The sequence below is a fragment of the Sminthopsis crassicaudata genome, chromosome 1 (assembly GCF_048593235.1).
Source record: "Sminthopsis crassicaudata isolate SCR6 chromosome 1, ASM4859323v1, whole genome shotgun sequence".
NCBI classification, from domain to species: domain Eukaryota; kingdom Metazoa; phylum Chordata; class Mammalia; order Dasyuromorphia; family Dasyuridae; genus Sminthopsis; species Sminthopsis crassicaudata.
Window position 1 is genome coordinate 248,993,952 of NC_133617.1, and position 18,731 is coordinate 249,012,682.

The 18,731-nt window shown below is 35.7% G+C and overlaps 1 protein-coding gene across 3 annotated transcripts in view; it reads left to right on the forward strand.

Moving 5' to 3' along the window:
• Nucleotides 1–426: 426 nt before the first annotated feature.
• ASXL3 (ASXL transcriptional regulator 3) overlaps nucleotides 427–18,731 on the forward strand; it is a 248,985-nt gene continuing 230,680 nt past the window's right edge. For 2 of the 3 annotated variants that reach the window (XM_074277569.1, XM_074277560.1), the window contains exon 1: nucleotides 427–658. Coding sequence is in view for 1 of the 3 variants with exons in the window: in XM_074277560.1 (XP_074133661.1) it covers nucleotides 605–658 (54 nt within the window). In the remaining 2 variants the exon portion in view is untranslated. The remainder of the gene's footprint in view (nucleotides 659–18,731) is intronic. The other variant, XM_074277579.1, reaches the window with a different exon arrangement.

The following is an 18,731-nucleotide window of genomic DNA, read 5'->3' on the forward strand; positions in this document are numbered from 1 at the left end:
GGGTGGGAGGTTGGTGAACAAGGGTCTCGCGAGGGTTTGGGGGGGTGGGGGCGCTCGGCGCGTCTTTTTGCCGGATTCGTGAAGCACGCACAGATGAGTCTGTGGGCTTGTGCGCGTGAGGGAGTGAATGAGCGATTGTATATGTCCGCGCGCGTGAGCGTGTACGGGAGTGTGTTATGTTCGGTCGCCATTCCCCGTGACGTCAGAGTGTATTGTTGTGAGCCGAGCGAGCATCCTCGGAGCTGTCACAGCCGCCGCCGCCGCCGCCGCTGGTGCTGCTGCTGCTGCTGCCGCCGCCGCTGCGGCCGCGGTGCGCGAGCCCCAGCGCGAGCCAGCCCAGCCCCGGCGCCGGCGCCCCCGCCCTCCCGGCCCCTCGCTCACTCACGCGCCTCCCGCCCGCTCGCGCTCTGCCCCCCTTCCCCCCACCCTGTCTCCTCCCCCCCGCTGTGTGTGTGTGCGTGCGTGCGTGTGTGGTGTGTGTATGTGTGTGTGTGGTGTGCGTGTACGGGTCACCGGGTCACTGGGTCATTGTCTCCGCGCTCGAGCCCCGAGCACCCCGTGGAATCCCCCACGTCACAATCAGAACCATCAATGAGATGCAAACATGAAAGACAAGAGGAAGAAGAAGGACCGCACCTGGGCCGAAGCTGCCCGCCTGGTACGTACAGCCCCCCGGCCGCCGGGTGCAGCCGGCCCCGGGCTCCGGTCCCAGCCTCAGCCTCAGCCGCTTCGGGTGGGGGGTGTCTTTGTTATTCCCGGGATCGAGATCGCGGGGGGAGTTGGGGGGTGTGAGTGTGTAAGCGAGCGTGTATGTGAGTGTGCTTGCGCGCGCGTGGAGGGGCCAGTGGTTGATCTCCCGGGAGTCCTCCCCCTTCCTTCCCAGCGCCAGCCACCGTCACCCCCGACCACCCCCGCGGCCCGGCCCGGGACACTTCTCCTCTGCGTCCCCCCTCGCCCCCTACCCCCCACGCCGGGGATTTGCTTTCTATGCTTTGGTGACTGTATCTACTCGCTTATTACTCGCCCCTCTCCACTTCCCTCTGCCGCTCGCCAGACCTTTGTGTGGCAATTACCACTCCCTCTCCTTCCCCTCCACCCCCTGGAATTTCATCAATAACTCTCCGTGTGCACAGTCTGTGTCGGCCGTATGTATGTACAGACTGCGTGTCCATGCATCGCACATGCATGCAGGGTGTGTGTAGTACGGACACGGACACTTGCGTGCCGTGTGCCCGGTATGTGCATAGTGTATGCATGCGTGTGGGGACAGTGAGTGCATGTGTCCTGTGTCCCCATGTCTGCATACTTTGTGTGGAGGTGTACAGCGTCTGTGTGTTTTAGGGGCATTGTGCTGCTGTTCCATGCCTTTATGTACATTTTGTGCACGTGTGTACAGTGTGTGTCCCGAGAAGTTGGGTCAGGGTCAGTTTCAGTGGATAGTTTTAAAGACGTCCAGATAGGTGTGTGTTTTATAGTGAAGTTTTTGCAGCTGGTGGTTGGCGATTTTTTTTTTTTTTGCGGGGGTGGGGAGGGGGTCCCTCTTTAACCTTTACGATCTAGTGTTTTGATTATTGAAAGAATGTGCCTAGAGTAGAAGTGTTTGTAGCTGCAGCAGCGGCACAATCATGTATTTGGTTTGGTGCGTTTTTCTTTTAAAGGAAAGCTGTAAAACTCATTCTCTCTTAAAAGGATATTTCTGTACAGTGTGTCTGGTGGGACTTAGCCTTTCTCTGGTTCAACTACATAAATTACACGTCCACAAAGTTTAGTTGCTGCTGTAAATTGAAGAAAAGCCTGGAAAAAAAAAAAATCTGAACACACCCCCAAAATATGCTGTGAAGTTTTTGTAAAAATGATTTCACTTAGTAGCCTCATTTAATTTCGAGCTTTGAAAATCCTTACCGTATACATATATATGTATATATGTGAGGCTTTTATATAAACTGTAGATATTTTGTGGTTGAAAGGGCCATTATGTATCTCCAATGTCTAGCAAAGGCATATATAACAAGAAGCCTTTATTGCTCCCCTCCCCACCCTTCCCAGGAGTCAAATTGTATGATTTAAATATAGCTGTAATATAGTGGTAATTGTCTCCAGGTCTTTGACTTTATTTTGCAATATTGTATACGGGTCTATTTCTTCCTTCAACTGTAATTGAGTTAACTAACAATGTCTATGGATGGATTTGCTAGGAGATGAAACTTAGTCTGTGTTACACATAACTTTCAAGTTGATCCCATAGTGTAGATTTTGGGGTGATTTGGAGGCTGAGCATAGTATAGTGTTTGTGTATGTATATTTTTATATATGTATGCATATATATATATATATTTATATATATATATATATATATAGTATAGTACTCAAGATTCTCTTAGCCATTAAGACATAGTTTCATATTGTTTAAAGGACCATATGATTCATTATTTCATTTTCTTGGAATAACAATAAAGCCTTATTCCAAAACTCAAACGTATTTTCAAGTAAACAATGATGTGATTGATATATATTCTAAAATAATGAGCACAAGTTAGCTGTATTTGCTTGTTCAGAAATATCTCCTGAATAATTAATAAGTTTATTTTTATAAGACCTCATGGTAGGCATTAATATACAATAAGCAAATTTATACATTTTTGTCAGTGTGGTGCTCCTATTATTTGAAAAAATTGTAACAGATATCATAATTAAAGTCTTGAAATTAATGTCTAAATCACAGTTCTTTTCTAAGAGTTGAATTTTTTTCCTTGCAAAGTTCGTTGCTGGAAATAGACACACTGGGAATCAACAACACAAAAGAATTAATGATAGACCAGATGTCTGTATTTTTACCAGACATATTGAACCCAGTAGATATGGCAATTTTTCAATTTGATACAAGTTTTTCCCTTGAACCTTGTGTGAATGTGTGTTCAAAATGTGACATTTAATACAAAATATAGAATAAAACAAGTATTTTTATGAAGATTTTTTAATCTAAAAGTTTTTTTTAATTGACATATGACAAATTCACAATTATTTTGAGATTAAAAGGAGACAATTTGATTATTTGGTAAAGTAGTGTTTTCTCCTTGCTTCATGGTTACATATACATTCTACCATCTTCTAAATTTTACATGATAAACCATTTTGACTTAGAAATAAATAATAGAATTAATTTCTAGTTTTTGAAGAAAGAATTTCTCCTTTAGTACTTTTGATAGAAATATTTTTTGTTACACGTTTTAATTTCCTCTCATTGATTCTTGAAGGACATTTTATTTCTCCACCCAACTGGAGCACTCGTTATTTGCTTTTAAAAGTAATGTTTCATGAGAGGAGAAACACAAGCAACCCAATATGATTTGCTTTTGCTTTGTATTATGACTTGTATTGGAGGACAGACTAAGTGAATTAATATATTAAGAATAACTTTTATGTTAATCTTTGGGGAATGGGGGAAGAAAAAACAAGCAGTTGAGCAAAAAATAGAATTATAGAAATGTGACCCAGAGCTTGTGGTAAACATTAAAAACTAAGCCCTATGGATTTTTATCTAAATACACAACTTGCTTTCCATTCTTAAGGAAAACTGGAAGAAGTAAAATTCTGGAGTAATTAAAGGCTTGTTAGAAAACTAGAATTTCTCTTTTCTTTCCTCTTAAGCAAATTATAATGTCTCAGAAGCTGCACACTGTGAGATAGTGTACCTCTGGGGATTTTCTTTCAGTTATATAGTCAGTTACTGGTTATCAAGTAATAGTATTTTACCTCTCAGGCTAATAATGTGTGCTAATAGTAACTCTATATCTGTCTATGTGTATTCGTAAGCATACATGTAAATTTAGAAGGATATAATTTACTCAGCTCAAGGAAGGAGAAATGATGATAGCTTTTTCATTAGAGGCCAGTGTAATTTAAGAAATGTATTGGCCATTAGCAATCTGCCATTTTAAAACGTAACAAAACAGTTTTTCTGCTTTGTGCACTAAATCAGTTTGAAAAATTCAGCTTTGGTTACCCCCTCCCCCACAGCATTCTGCAGTTGCAGTTGTTACTTTGCGCATTTTCATTTAATATGGCAGGCTGCCCCCAAACCAGATGCATTTTCATCTGCTTTATCTGTTACTTCTAAGGCTGGATAGTCTCTGTGGATCACACACTCACATGGAAATATCTTCTGTCTTAATATTTGTAGACTACAATGAGGATAAAAATCAAAACCATGACTTATGTATAGCTAGGGCTTTGACTTTAATCCTTTTGACTTTTATCTCAAGTCTTCACTCTGTTACTATAAATACAGTTTAAACCATTGTGAAAGGATCTTCATGCTTCTTTGTAAAAATGGGGATTTGACCGGACTTTGTTTTACTGAACTAAGGGGATTCTTTGTTATTGGCTTAACATAGACCACTCTGTTGTCTCCCTATTTGTTCTAGGTTAATTCTTTTTTAGACATGCAAAAATGTTGTTGCTTTGAGAATCTTTTTTTTTTTTTTTTTAATAGTTTTGTCCCCTGGTTAGAATGCCAGTGCTGCTTTGAAGATAATCATTTTATTTATTTATTTGACTCTAGGGGGTCCCTCCTATTTGTTTTATTCCTAGATTTCTGTGTTTTAATTTTAATAAGAATGGAAAAATGATTTTTTTTACTAAAATGAATTTTTAGTAGCCTTATATTTGGTGGATATACTTTTATTTTTTAGTTTTGATATATTTATTTTATAATAGTGAATTTTAGATTTTTATGTTCAAGGTGACCTTTAGAGGTTTATCTTTTTTACACTTAAAAAAAAGCAGTTTCATTTTTATGGATGGAATTCAAATATGCCTTTTTTATGCAATATAGTTTGCCAAAGGATGTATCTTTATTGAATTTTTTAGACTCAAATACTATTCAGAATTTTGTAAGAGGATTGGTCATTTAAAGGAATTCTATTGTCAAATCTTTTTGCAAAGTAAACCTTTTTGCAAACCTTTATTGTAAATTGTAGACGTTTGCGGTCTTGTTGTCTTCCTAACTTGAGCAAGCCACTGGACATTTCTAATAATTTGTTTACATATCTTTAATGTGGGATGATATTTCTTGCCTTATCTACATTACAAAGTTTTTGTGAGGAAGACACGATGTGTAAGCCTTAAGATTACACGTAAATAGGAGCTGTTATTTTCTTTCTTTTTACATTTCTTTCTACATTATCTTTTTTTTTTTTTGAGTGTTTTGCAAACAAATTTTTCCTAAAACAAATCACATTTATACATTACATTTTGAAATGTACTACATCTTTTTTTCTCCTTAGAATGTAACATTTTACAGTGTGACATTTTCTGTATTATGTTCTTCTGTTTCTCTAACTTAGTTATGATTTTCATAATAAAACTGACTTGTTAACAGCTTATTGTTTTTCAAAAAAACTTAAAAGATAAAGTCATTCAGTCCATAAGTATTTATTAAGTACCTACTATATGCCAATTGCTCTGCCTTGGTTCAACATACAAAGAAAGGTAAAAGATAGTCCTTGTCTGGAGTAGTTATTTTTTTTAAGGTGGTGGGAATATGGTAGTAATTCACAGCATATACCATTTACTAAAAATTCTTGGAAGAATATCAAGTGTAATCAAATCAACCAATTAATAATAATAATTCTAGGTGCTAGTAGACACTGAGACACAAGATGGACACTGAGTATAGTAAGATCTCTATGTTGTAGAGCCTTAAAATCCCATTGGAAAGAGGAAACAATTATATGTGGATATTAACCAAAATAAAAAACAATATATAAAAGGTACAAGATGAGAGGTATAGACAAGTAAGTGCCCTATAAATTTAGGGCCTGGAGAGATTGATATGGGTTAGGGTATCTATTGCACTTGAGGTGCTACCTGACCTGAAAGAAGGAAACTTATTTTTTGCAGACGAATGAATACATGCTATTTAGTTTCAGGTAGGCCCTCACTACTCTGCTGCATGGCAACTCTTTTATTTTTCCCTAATTGATTATTATGCTCCATCAGACTTTTCTTTCTTTAAGTTCTCACTACCTTACCATTTTCAGCAGATAATCTAATTTCTTATATTTTTGAAGGGCTAGCTTTTGTATATTCCTTAATCTTCCCTACTCTGTACTCAAAACCCTCTACCATTTCAAATGATTGCTTTGTTTTGTGAGAAACAGGTGACTTTTCTCTTTTCCAAGGTCAGAACCTCTACATGTACCTTAGATATGTCTTCTGCTGTCACCTTTGGGAGTTTGGACTATTGATCATTTCTTCTGTCTTTTCTTTATTCTTTCCCTCTGTGCCTTTAAACAAAAACTTTTCACTTGATCCATCATCTTAAACTATTGTCCTAGATATCTTTTCCTTTTCACTATCATATTCCTTGAAAGAATTGTCTACACTTTCTTTACTCTATTTTCTCATATTCCACTCACTTCTCAAATTTTTATAGTCTATTCTGTGGCTTTTGAGTATTTTCCACTAGATTCTCTTTTTCTTTGGTTTCTGAGATGCTGCTAGCTCCATATCTGACTGACCACTTCTCAGATTCATTGGTAGGATCTTTATCCATTTCTTGGCCCTGAGACTCTGTCTGGAATCCACTTTCCTTTTCACATCTTCACTCTTTTTCATTGTGATCTTATTTATTTCTGTGAATGCTGTTGTCATCTCTATGCAGATGGCTCCCAAATTTATTCAACCTCAGTTCCACATCTCCAGCTGTCAGCTGGGCATCACCTAAATGTCCTGTCGGTTTTCCAATTCTGCATATCCAAAACCATCTCATTTTTCATTCTTTTTAAGCCATATCTTCTTCCAAATCTTCTCATTTCTGATGAGGCTATCCTCACCATTTTTCTAGTCACATAAATTTACAGCCTCCAAGGAGACACATAATAACTATATTTTTTACAACAGTAGAGAATGGAAATCTTCTGGAGGCAGAAGAGACTGTTCAAAACCTAACTTTAATAGTTATAGTTTTGGGACTTGCACTTGGTTGATCTGTGTCTCAATTTCCTTACTTATACAATGGGGATAACAACTCTAGATTATTAAATAAGATAATATGTTTAAAGCTCTTTGCAGTCCTTAAAGAACTATATAAATGTTAAAAGTTGATATCCCTTGATATTTTTCCTTCACCGTGTCCATTTAGTACTCCAGTTTTAGAGATTCTGACTGCAACATTTCTTACATGTATCCCCTCTTCATTTACATAGCCGCCAATTTAGTTTGGGCCACCTCTTATGTAAACTATTGTAGCTTTTTCCTAATTGGTTCCCTAATTTGTTTTTATCCCCTTGTCAACCCTTTCTCCAAAAATGTGCTAAAATAATTTTCCTAAGGCTCGGAACTAATCATATTATTCCTCTGCTCAGTTTTTGTGATTTCCTATTTATTGTCTCTGGAGTAAAGCACAAAATCTTCAACCTGGCAGTTGAGACTCCTCATAGTCTGGTTCCATCTTACCTTTCTAACTTTACCATTGTTCTCCATGTACTCTTTCAGTCAAACTAACTGATTAGCTGTCCTTTAAGCTCTATATTGTGGCCTTTGCTTTATATATGGTAGCTACTTTATAAATGTTACAATCAACAATGAACCAACTAACGTTAATTAAGCACCTCCTAAACCAGGTATTATGCCAGGTAGTTGGGTAAGAATGTGAAATGTAGAGAATTTGAATTGAACTGAAAGGCTTCATGGAGGAGAAGGGTGTTCACTGGAATTTGAAGGATGGGTTTAGAATTTAGAGAGGTGGAGAGGAGATTGTTATAATGGAATTCTAGGTAGGGGGTATATATGCTGAGCAGAATGCAAATGGTATGAGATTAGGATGCAAGTCACATACAGTTTAATCTACCTAAAGAAGAAAATTTGTTTAGGGATTTAAAAGAGATGATACTATTTTTATTATTAACTGATGTATAATGCTTTCAGGTTTTCACATTATTTAATATACATTATCACATTTGAACCTTAACCCTTAGGTAAACACTACAAATCAGTATTATACAAATGAAGAATCAGAATCACTGTGTGGAATGACCCAGTAAATTGCCTTTAGTCCTACCAGTAGTAAAATGCCTGAAGTAGGGTTTGAATAATACTAGATGAATCATCTATAGTTGGTTCTGGGAATGTAGGTTTGATCTAGATTGCAGAAGACCTTGAAGGACAGACTAAGGAGTTCAGCCTTTATGTTGTATGGATGTAAGAGGGATTCAGGAGTTACTCAAGACATAAAGGTTATCCTTTAGTTTTTTTTGTCATTTTTGATAATGATAGGATCTTTTGGCCATAATGAGTTTGTAGTGCTTAGTGGTGGTTTTGAGGGTTCCAGTTATTGGATTCTTAAAGGAAATATTGCAAAAATGAATAATAATTATGCAAAAAAAGGAATAATTGACATTATGTAGCAGCATTAAATTATATGATGTATTGTAAATATAATTTATTTGATCGTTATAATAGTATTGTGAAATATAGGTGTTGTTATCCTCATATTGCAAAATAGGAAACAGGTTCAGAAAGTCCCAAGGTCATATAGGTATTAAGTATCAGATTTGGGATAAAAACCTGAGTCTTTCCTGACTAAGAAGTTCAGCACTCTTTCTTTTACATGAACAAGATTTTGAGATTAGAAATCTTGGAATTTGTTGAGGAATTATTACTTAAAATAACATGTTCCTATATATGTATATGCACACATGTGTATTTATGTATAGGAGAGGCATTATGGTATAGGGAATAGAAAATTGATATAGCTTAGTGTGTAGAGAACTGGTCTGAAAGACCTTGGTTCCATCTCCTTTGATGCATACTATTAGTGTTATTCTGGGCAGTTGCTGTTTCTTTCTAAAGCAGCACAGTTGCCATACTGCATTAGAGGCAGTTAGAATACTGGGCCTGGATTAAGGAAGGTCTGAATTCAAATGTAACCCCAGACACTTAGCTATATGATCTTGGGCAAGTCATTTCACCTTTGCCTCAGGTTCTTTAATGTAAATATAATGTAAAATGGGGATAATAAGGATATTTTGCTAAGTTGTTGGATCAAATGAAATATTTTTAGAAGAAGCTTAGGATAGACACTACCACATTGAATACTCTATAAATTTTATGATTTTGAAGATGACAATAATGACAATGTTGATGCATTGATGGAGAGTTTGTGTTCTGGGAACTTACTATGAAGAACAAAAAGAAGCATTATCATGTTGCACTATGTGTTAACTTAGCAGCCAAGTTTGTGTGAAACCTGGATAAATATCATGTGTTTGTGGCAAACGTTCTCTTTCCAGCAGGTATTGGGAGTTTTCTCTCTTGTACTCTCTTGTTCAGGTGTGGGTAGGACTAGATGATGTTGGAGGTCTTTTCCAATTCTGAAGTGTTCTAATTCAATGATTCTGTACATCTCTGTGATCATGTTGCCCTGATACTTAACAAGTTTTATTGTAGTTTCTTTATTTTCAGGGTGGTCTTTCCCGAAATTCTATGTTTACTTTATTCTTCTCCCTCATTTATGTTTTATTATTGAAATAATTTGAAAAAAAATGATTTAGCTTCTATATGAGCAACAATTTAGTGGATTATTCTGTGGACTTCTCAACGTCCACTGCATCTAACCCAGCTCCAGCTTCATTTTTGAAGGAAAAAAAGGATTCCATTGGGCAAAGGGAGGAGTACTATGGAGTCTAGCATTTTTCACCTCCCCTATTTGATTCAAGAAAAGATCCTAGCTACATAGGCTAAATTTTCTCCTTGATATTTTTCTGAGTGTCTTTTCAGAACTTTAGCAATTCTAATGTATCAAAGCCTAGTAACATGGGGCTTTTTTTCATTCTTTCATTTTTCCCACCTTGTTCTGCTTCTCTATTTGTTGTGGTTGCTTGATTCTTTCTTCTTTTGACTCATCATTGTGATACCTCAGTTCCTGAAAACTCTCAGGCACTGACTGAAAAGCCCCTGAGAACATTTAGGAAATGCTTAAAATTAGCTGTATTGTTTTCAGCATTAAACATATCCTAATGACAGAATAGCAATTAACTTTTATAAGCTTGAATTTAGATGCCTACATGTTCCCTCACCATCCCCACATTAGGAAATAACTGAGCAATTGATGGTTTAAATGTTGCTAATTTTCAGCTAATAAAGTTGTTAGCCTCTATTTACTAAGGAATTTTTGCATGCATTGGAAATACTGGCACTTTTTCCCTTGGTTCCCTTTTTAGTTTGATATATTTTATATGTAGTTTTAAGGCAAATTCATGCTATAAGGTTAGTGCTAAAGGGCTTGTCATAATGCTAAATTTACTAGTGAGGAAGAACCAGAATAAACATCTTTAGCTTTGATAAAACTTTGGAGTTCTACAAGGTTATCCCTAGGGCAATATATAGCTTCTTGTCAGGAGACTATTAAAAATAACTTTTTTTTTTTTTTTTTTTTTTTAAGGGCCTGGGGTATAATTTAATTCTTGGTGTACTGTAAGCTTGAATGGAATTTCATGAGAGAAAAACAGATGAGAATGGACTAAATAAATGATAATTTGGTAATGTGGATTTCAACTCACAGATTATTCAGAGGTGAAGGATGCTCTATTAAGGATCCGTTCCCATGCCCATTTTTACTTTAATTCAGTTGCTAAAGTATCTTTCTTTAGCTAATGCAATAATTGGTCTAGATATTTAGGCTAGAAGTAATCTTATCAAATGTTATGATTTCTCTTTCCTTAACCTACCTCGCCCCCATTTTAAGGGAGAGAAAGGTTATGATTTATAAAAGGGAAGTGACTGACTTGCTAGAGGCCACTCAGAAGCAGAGCTGAGATTTAAACCTAAGAACTCTATTCCAAACCCAGAGCTCTTTCTACAATTTCTTGTTGCCTTTCTAAGATAAAGAGGTAGGATGAATTTCTTCTCATATTGGTAAGAAGATAAATATCACTTCCAATTTCTTTTAGTTGATCCATTCATTACTTCAAGTAAAGATAATTTCTAGGAGTGGTAATAAAAGAATGAATCATGTTATCTGGGCTCTTCTTTGGGCTTATCCATAGACACAGAATGTGACAATGAGATCTAAATTTGTCTATAAAGTCTACAAAATAGGTGCTTAATAAATGAATGGAGAAAGCATAGTTAAGCTGAAAGCTGTGTGAATGGAAGGCATACCTACATGAAAGAGAGAACTTCATTGGAGTGTAAAGGAAACAATTTATGAAAACAATCCCTTTCCCAAGAATTTAATTCTTCTAAAAAGATACCATAGGTATCCAGATAGAAGTAGTAGACTGGAAGGATGGTCTCCAGTAAGAATGTGGAGGTTTTTAAAAGCTAGGTGATAAGGTTTATTAATGCCTTATTCTAGAAGTAAAGAAGAAGCACTAGTAGTTTTTGAATGCAAGAGTGACATGGTCCAATCTGTGCCTTAGGAATATTAGTTTTTTATTTGTGAAGTACTATGTACTTGGATTGCTAGATTAAATCATTGCTGAGGAGGTTGTAGAATTATGTATAATGAACTAAATTGAGATGTCCAATTAAGATAGCAAGGACAGCAAATGGTTGTTTTCTCTGCTCTTAAAAAAAATCTATAAATATTCTTGCTTATTTTGGTAATGAGTTTCAGTGTTTAACAATTTTCATAGAATATTTTTTCTGAATATTTGTCCTAAATTTCCAATTCATTTAAGTTCTATTTATCTTCTCCCCAATTTTTAGTGAAAATAGTGGTTGATAGTCTGGCAAGTGGAAAAGAGATAAAAGCATTATAGATTTGGAAGTAGCCTTAGAGGCCAGCTGGTTCAACTTCCTAATTTTATAGATGTGAATTGAGGCATGTAATGGTTTAGTGACTTATCTAAGGTCATATAAGCAGAGGGAAGATTTGAGCCACTTGATGTCCTGGAGTTAGCTTGAAACCTGTAAGCTTATTGTTGTTTTTATTTTAAACCTTGAAAATCAACAAATGTAACAAATCAGGGTTTACCTTTTTGATTGTTTTGTGGATTGTTTAGACTCGAATGATAGAAACAAATGTTAATAATTCAGATTAAATTTAAAAGTGTGCCTTTGGTTCTTTTTTTCCCCTTGAGACCAGTTAAACTTTTACAACATACCTCTGATTTGAATGCTGGTCCTCACACTCCCAAATGTAGCATTCTTTCTATTGGAATGATTTTAGTAGGCCTAGGTTCAGGTTCTTTATGAAAAAGACAAAGAAAATGGGAAAGTCACTTGACTGACCTTGCCTCACACAACTCTTTTAAGTCTCCAAGTTATAGCTTAGATTCAGATTTTCGTTGATAAAGAGTTCCTTGCATCATTGTGAGAGGAAAAAAGAGGAAAGGAAGGAGAAGAGAAAGAAAATGAACAGTTGATTATGTCTTCTACATAACCATTTCCATTGACATATTGGAAAATTGTTATTCTTTTAGTGAAAAGTTGACTTCTTTATCAACTTAATTTCAATTCAGCTTTTAAAGTTCCACTTAAATGCCACTATCATAAAATCATTCAGCAAGTATTTATTAAGCACTTACTCTGTGCCAGGTACTGCGTAAGCATGGGAGATACAAAGGCAGAAAAGTCATCCAAAGAAAAACAGTCTCTTTTGGGTAAAGATCATATATCTTAATAAGTTAGACATGTTAATACATAAATAATCTAAAATATACATACACACATCTATCTGTCTGCCTATCTAGCTATCTAATGTGAAGGTAATCTTAAGAGAGACAGCATTAATAACTAGAGAGAACTAAAAAGGTATCCTGAAGAATGGTAGAATTTGAAGGGAAATGAAGAAAGTGAAAGAACTAGGGAATTTTAAAAAGTAGAGGTGAAGATAAAAAGCATTTCAGGCTTGGTAGAGAACCAATGCAAAGGTATGGAGACCAGAGATAGGAATATTTTATTAGAGAAACTTCAGGTATAGGGGACAGATAGTGTCATTGGAAAATGAGTACATAAAAAGGGTAAAAAAGTACATAAAAAGGAGTAAAACATTGGAAATATAGGAATGGGATAGGTTTTAAATTTCAAACAGTTTACATTTATCTTTAATAGGGAACCACTGGAGCCCCTTGATCAGGGTGGCATTGTCAGACTTGTGCTTTCTGAAAATCACCTTAACAGTTGAGTGGAGGATGGGAGGATGGATGGGAGTGGGGAGATTTTTTTTTTTTTTTTTTTTTTTTTTTAGGATAACGCATCTTTATTTTATTTTATTTTTAAAATTAATTTTTATAATTATAACATTTTCTTTGACAGTACATATGCATAGGTAATTTTTTTTTTTTTTTTTTTTTTTTTACATTATCCCTTGTACTCCCTTTTGTTCCGAGTTTTTCCCCTCCTTCCCTCCACCCCCTCCCCTAGATGGCAGGCATTCCCATACATATTAAATATCTTATAGTATATCCTAGGTACAATATATATGTGCAGAACCGAATTATTGTTGTTGCAAAGGAAGGATTGTATTTGAAAGGTAAAAATAATCTGGGAAGAGAAACAAAACAAAAAAAAACAATGCTCACAGTTTACACTCATTTCCCAGTGTTCCTTTTCTGAATGTAGCTGATTCTGTCCATCATTGATCAATTGGAATTGGATTAGCTCTTCTCTATGTTGAAGATATCCATTTCCATCAGAATACATCCTCATACGGTATCATTGTTGAAGTGTATAATGATCCCCTAGTTCTGCTCGTTTCATTCAGCATCAGTTGATGTAAGTCTCTCCAAGCCTCTCTGTATCTTCCTGTTGGTCATTTCTTACAGAACAATAATATTCCATAACATTCATATACCATAATTTACCCAACCATTCTCCAATTGATGGACATCCATTCATTTTCCAGATTCTAGCCACTATGAAAAGGGCTGCCACAAACATTTTGGCACATACCTTTCCCTTCTTTAGTATTTCCTTGGTAGTATTTCCCAGTAGTAGTATGGTTGGGTCAAAGGGTATGCACATTTTGATAACTTTTTGGGCATAATTCCAGATTGCTCTCCAGAATGGTTGGATTCTTTCACAACTCCACCAACAATGCATCAGTGTCCCAGTTTTCCCACAGCCCCTCCAACATTCATCGTTATTTGTTCCTGTCATCTTAGCCAATCTGACAGGTGTGTAATGATATCTCAGAGTTGTCTTAATTTGCATTTCTCTGATCAATAGTAATTTGGAACACTTTCATATGAGTGGAAATAGTTTTAATTTCATCATCTGAAAATTGTTCGTATCCTTTGACCATTTATCAATGGGAGAATGGTTTGCTTTCTTATAAATTAAAGTCAATTCTCTGTATATTTAGGAGATGAGGCCTTTATCAGAACCTTTAACTGTAAAAATGTTTTCCCAGTTTGTTACTTCCCTTCTAATCTTGTTTGCATTAGTTTTGTTTGTGCAGAAACTTTTTAATTTGGTGTAATCAAAATTTTCTATTTTGTGATCAATAATGGTCTCTAGTTCTCTCTTGGACACAAAGTCCTTCCTCCTCGGAGTGGGGAGATTTTGCATGGAGACCCATTATAAGGCTTTTGTATAGTACAGTAGAAAGGTCATAAGGATTTGAACTAGATTTATGGTTTTATGAATAGGGAGGAAAATATATGATAGATATTTTAAAGTAAGAATGTCAGAATTTGAAACTGGATTGGATATGTGAAGTAAGAATGAATAGTTAAGGATAATACTAAGATTGTGAGCCTGGGGTAACATGAGATGATGATGGTGTTCTTGACAAAAATTCCAAAGGGGAAAAGAGGTTTTAGGAGAAAGATTTTAAGTTCCAGTGTAGACTTGAGTTTAAGAATCCCTACAGTATATCCAGTTTTATTTATCCAGGAAGCAAGTGAAGATAGGTGAGTATAGCTCAGAAGAGAATATATGCACATCTTTGCAGATAGAGATATTTGAAGGGAGCTGTTGAGACCATCAAGTGAAGTAGTATAAAATAAAAAGAGAAAGGGCTTAGGACCCAATCCTTGGGGCACACCAGTTTTAAGACTTGATTTGGAAGAGGGACTAGAAGACTGAAAAGGAACTGTCTGTTAGGTGGGAGAAGAACCAGGAAAGAGAGTATTATACAAACTTAGAAGAGAATATCCAGAAGGAGAAGGTGATTGACAATGTCATGTAATATGGAGTTGTCAATGAGGGTCAGAATCGAGGAGAAAAACGGCCATTAGATTTGGCAGTTAAACTTTGGAGAGAGTAGTTGAAGCTGAATGATCAGGTCAGAAGCCTGATTGAAGAAGGTTTAGAAGACAGTGAAAGTGGGAGAAACTGAAGACATTTATTGTAGATGTAGATGGCTTTCCCAAAAACAGTTTAATTAAAAGGAGAGGAGGGATGCAGAACAATAACTTGTAAAGTTGGTAGAATGAAATTGATGCTGACGGAATTTATCATTTTTTTGGTAATGTTGTTATTTTTATATTCTATACCCCTAACTATGTTATAAATTCTGTGTGGTTGCAGACCTCTTTTAAAGTTGAATTGAATTTTTAAAACTTTTTAAGGAAGGAAGGAAACCAGCATTTATTAGACACCTACTCTGGATCAAGTAGGAGGAGCTAGATGGTTCAGTGAATAGTATTATACCTGGAGTCAGAAAGATCTGAGTTCAAATCTAGTCTCAGACACTTAGTAGCTGTGTGACCCTGACCAAATGATTTAGAAGTGGCAAACCATACCAATATCTTTGCTAAGAAAAGACATGGTCCATGGGATCATGAAGAGTTGGCCATGACTAAAACTACTGATCAACATCTGTCAGTCACTGTGCCTTAAGCACTTTATGAATATCTCATTTGATAACCACATCTCTGAAATAAGTGCTATTATTTTCCCTATTTTACAGTTGAAGAAACTGAGGTCGACAGGATTAAGTAATTTACCTAGGGTCATACAGCTAGTAAGTATGTGAGGCCAGATTTGGTCTTCCTGATTCCAGACCCAGCTGCTCTTACCTACTTCACTTCTTAGCTGTTTCTATGGAAAGATTAAGTAAGTATCATTTGATGAGTTTAAAAAAAAAAAAAAAAAGTCAGAAAATCTTTTAGTAAATATTATAGTATCTTGTCTTTTATATAACATTTCACAGTTAAAAATATTTTTATGTAATTATCTTTCTGGATAATCAGTATCCTTGTGAAGCATATGTAGTGTCTTATGTAGAATTTATGTAGTTATGTAGAAGTATTTATGTTCTTATTTTGGGCATGACAAAAATTAGGGACGGGGGACTGAATAACTTGTCACTCATCTAGTGAATATAGTATAAGTCCAGGGAACCATATAGTCTTTTATTAAAACAGTAAAGTAATCATCCCCACTGTCACGTATAAAGTTTCTAATTTCCACATTAATTTAATTGATACTTTCATAAATAAGGCTGAACTTGTTATCCTAGAAAGTTATTGTCTAAAAATGAAATCTGCATTTTTCGATTCAGATTTTTTTTTTTTTTTTAAAGTTTGTAGAAATCTGGCTTTAGATACTTAACATTTACTAGTTGTGTGACCCTGGACAAGTCATATAATCTCAAATGCCAGAAAGAAAGAAAGAGAGAGGAGGGGGGAGGGGGACGGAGGGGGAGAGAAAGAGAAAGAAAGGAAGAAAGAGAAAGAAGGAAGGAAGGAAAGAAAGATCAGAATAACTGGAGACTCAGAAACCTAATACATTTTTGATGAGGTATTTCAGTGACTTGGGATTTTCCAGAGGTTTGCTATCATCTCCTGACCTAGTTGAGGAACTATTTAGAGCATTTCTAAGCTCTGAGAATAAAAATATTTAAGAATGTTATACAAAGAAAGTCAATAACTATGAGGCTATACCATCATTCCTTTTAGAGTTGAGGAAACCAACTGGGTAATGGAGAAGTACTTATATTGGCATTTTATCTCATTCATTTTTCCAAATGCTATTGGAAGACCTTGTAGCATTTAAATTGCATAGACCTGTATGGCAGAGTTGTGGAATCCTCACCAAAGATTTGACCTATTTTCTTGATGGCTTTTGTGATGACATTCATTTAGCTGACTTTGCCTCAATTTAGAAGTTATCCTAAATTTAAAAAAATTCATTTTACCTGTCAGTTTTTTTTTTTTCTTTAAATATTTTGCATGGAAAAAAATGCCAGCATATGATACTTAAGACAGTGACCTTTTCACAGTTTGCAAAATAGGTTTGCCTAAGGTATATGCTGTAGAATACAAGTATTTTACATGGCAGAGGTAGTAGTATTTATTTGAAAATGACTATGAATGCCTTAAAGTTGCTATTTTCTGGATTCAAGAGCATTTTTTCCTCCTAGATGTCTGAGTTTTCTTCATGCCAGTTTTCTTCTTGGGACTACTTGGAAGTTTGGAATAATATTGTTCCCAATAGAATACAACTTTCCTTCATCCTATCTGACCATTTTGATGCAGTTATAGTTACTGATTCTTTATTTTGGCCAGAACATCATAAATATCATCTCCCTCATCCTAGGAGGATGGAGGATCACTTCCAAGTATTTAAAAAAATAAAACAAAACTGAGAAATGTAGTTCTGTTAATCTCCTCTGTTTATGTGGAAATAGTTATGCCTTTTTCTTGTTTCAGGGATGGTAAGTAGTTGCTTTTAAAATTTAGTACAAGACATATACTAAGGACTTACTTTGGGTCTTTGAGGAAGGAAAAATGACTTAGGTTTATGGAGGGCATTGCTATTTGCAAAGTATTCCACAATCCTGTGAGATAGCAGCTATTCTGTTATATTATGATATAAGAATTATTATTATCCTTATTTTAATAGAAGAGGGAATGAGATGAGAATTTATGATTTGCCCTGGATCATACAGCTAATGATAGAGCCAGGATGAGTCCAGGTCATTTGATTTCCATGTCCAGTTTTTTGTCCACTCTATATTTTTATTGCCTTTCTACAAATTAAATATTAATAATATGGTACGATTGATAATATACTAGAGGCCAGGATTTTAGCTCAAGATGTCACTATATGTGTGCTTATGGGCACATTCTTTAACATCTTAGCGCTTCAGCTCCTTATGTGTATAAGGAGATTGGAAGAGGCTCTTTTTGTGTTCCTTGTGCCTGGCACATAGAGTATGTATTTAATAAATGCTTAGTGACAGACTAGAAAAGAAATTATGAATCTGAGATCCAGAATATAAATATATATGTGTGTGTGTGTGTGTGTGTGTGTGTGTGTGTGTGTGTGTGTATGGAGGATAAGGAAGAACTTGAAGTGGGAGGTAGTTGAGGTGTTTTTTTTTGTTTGTTTGTTTTTGAGAGGAATTGGAGTTAAGTGATTTGCCTGGGGTTGATACCTAAAGTAGTAAGTTGCGTCTTAGATTAGATTTGAACTCAAGTCCTCCCAAAACCAGGGCTGATACTTTATCCACTGTGCCATCTAACTGCCCTGATAACTGAGTTTTAACTTGAATCTTGTGCTCCTATTTTGTTAATGTCTTTATTTACAATTTACAGGAAAGGAAAAATTTACAATAGGAATTTGGTTTTATATTGATAAATATGTTAAAGTGGCTCTGGTGAGGCTGTTGTATTTTCCCCCTCTTTCTTTAATGTGTTAATTGATTTTGAAATTCTTTTTATGTTGTGGTGGTATTTAAAAAACAGAATTTTTATTGTGAATAATATCTTCTTATATCAATATTTTTTCATTCTAAACCTCTTTCACTTTCATCTTCTGCCATTGAAAAATGG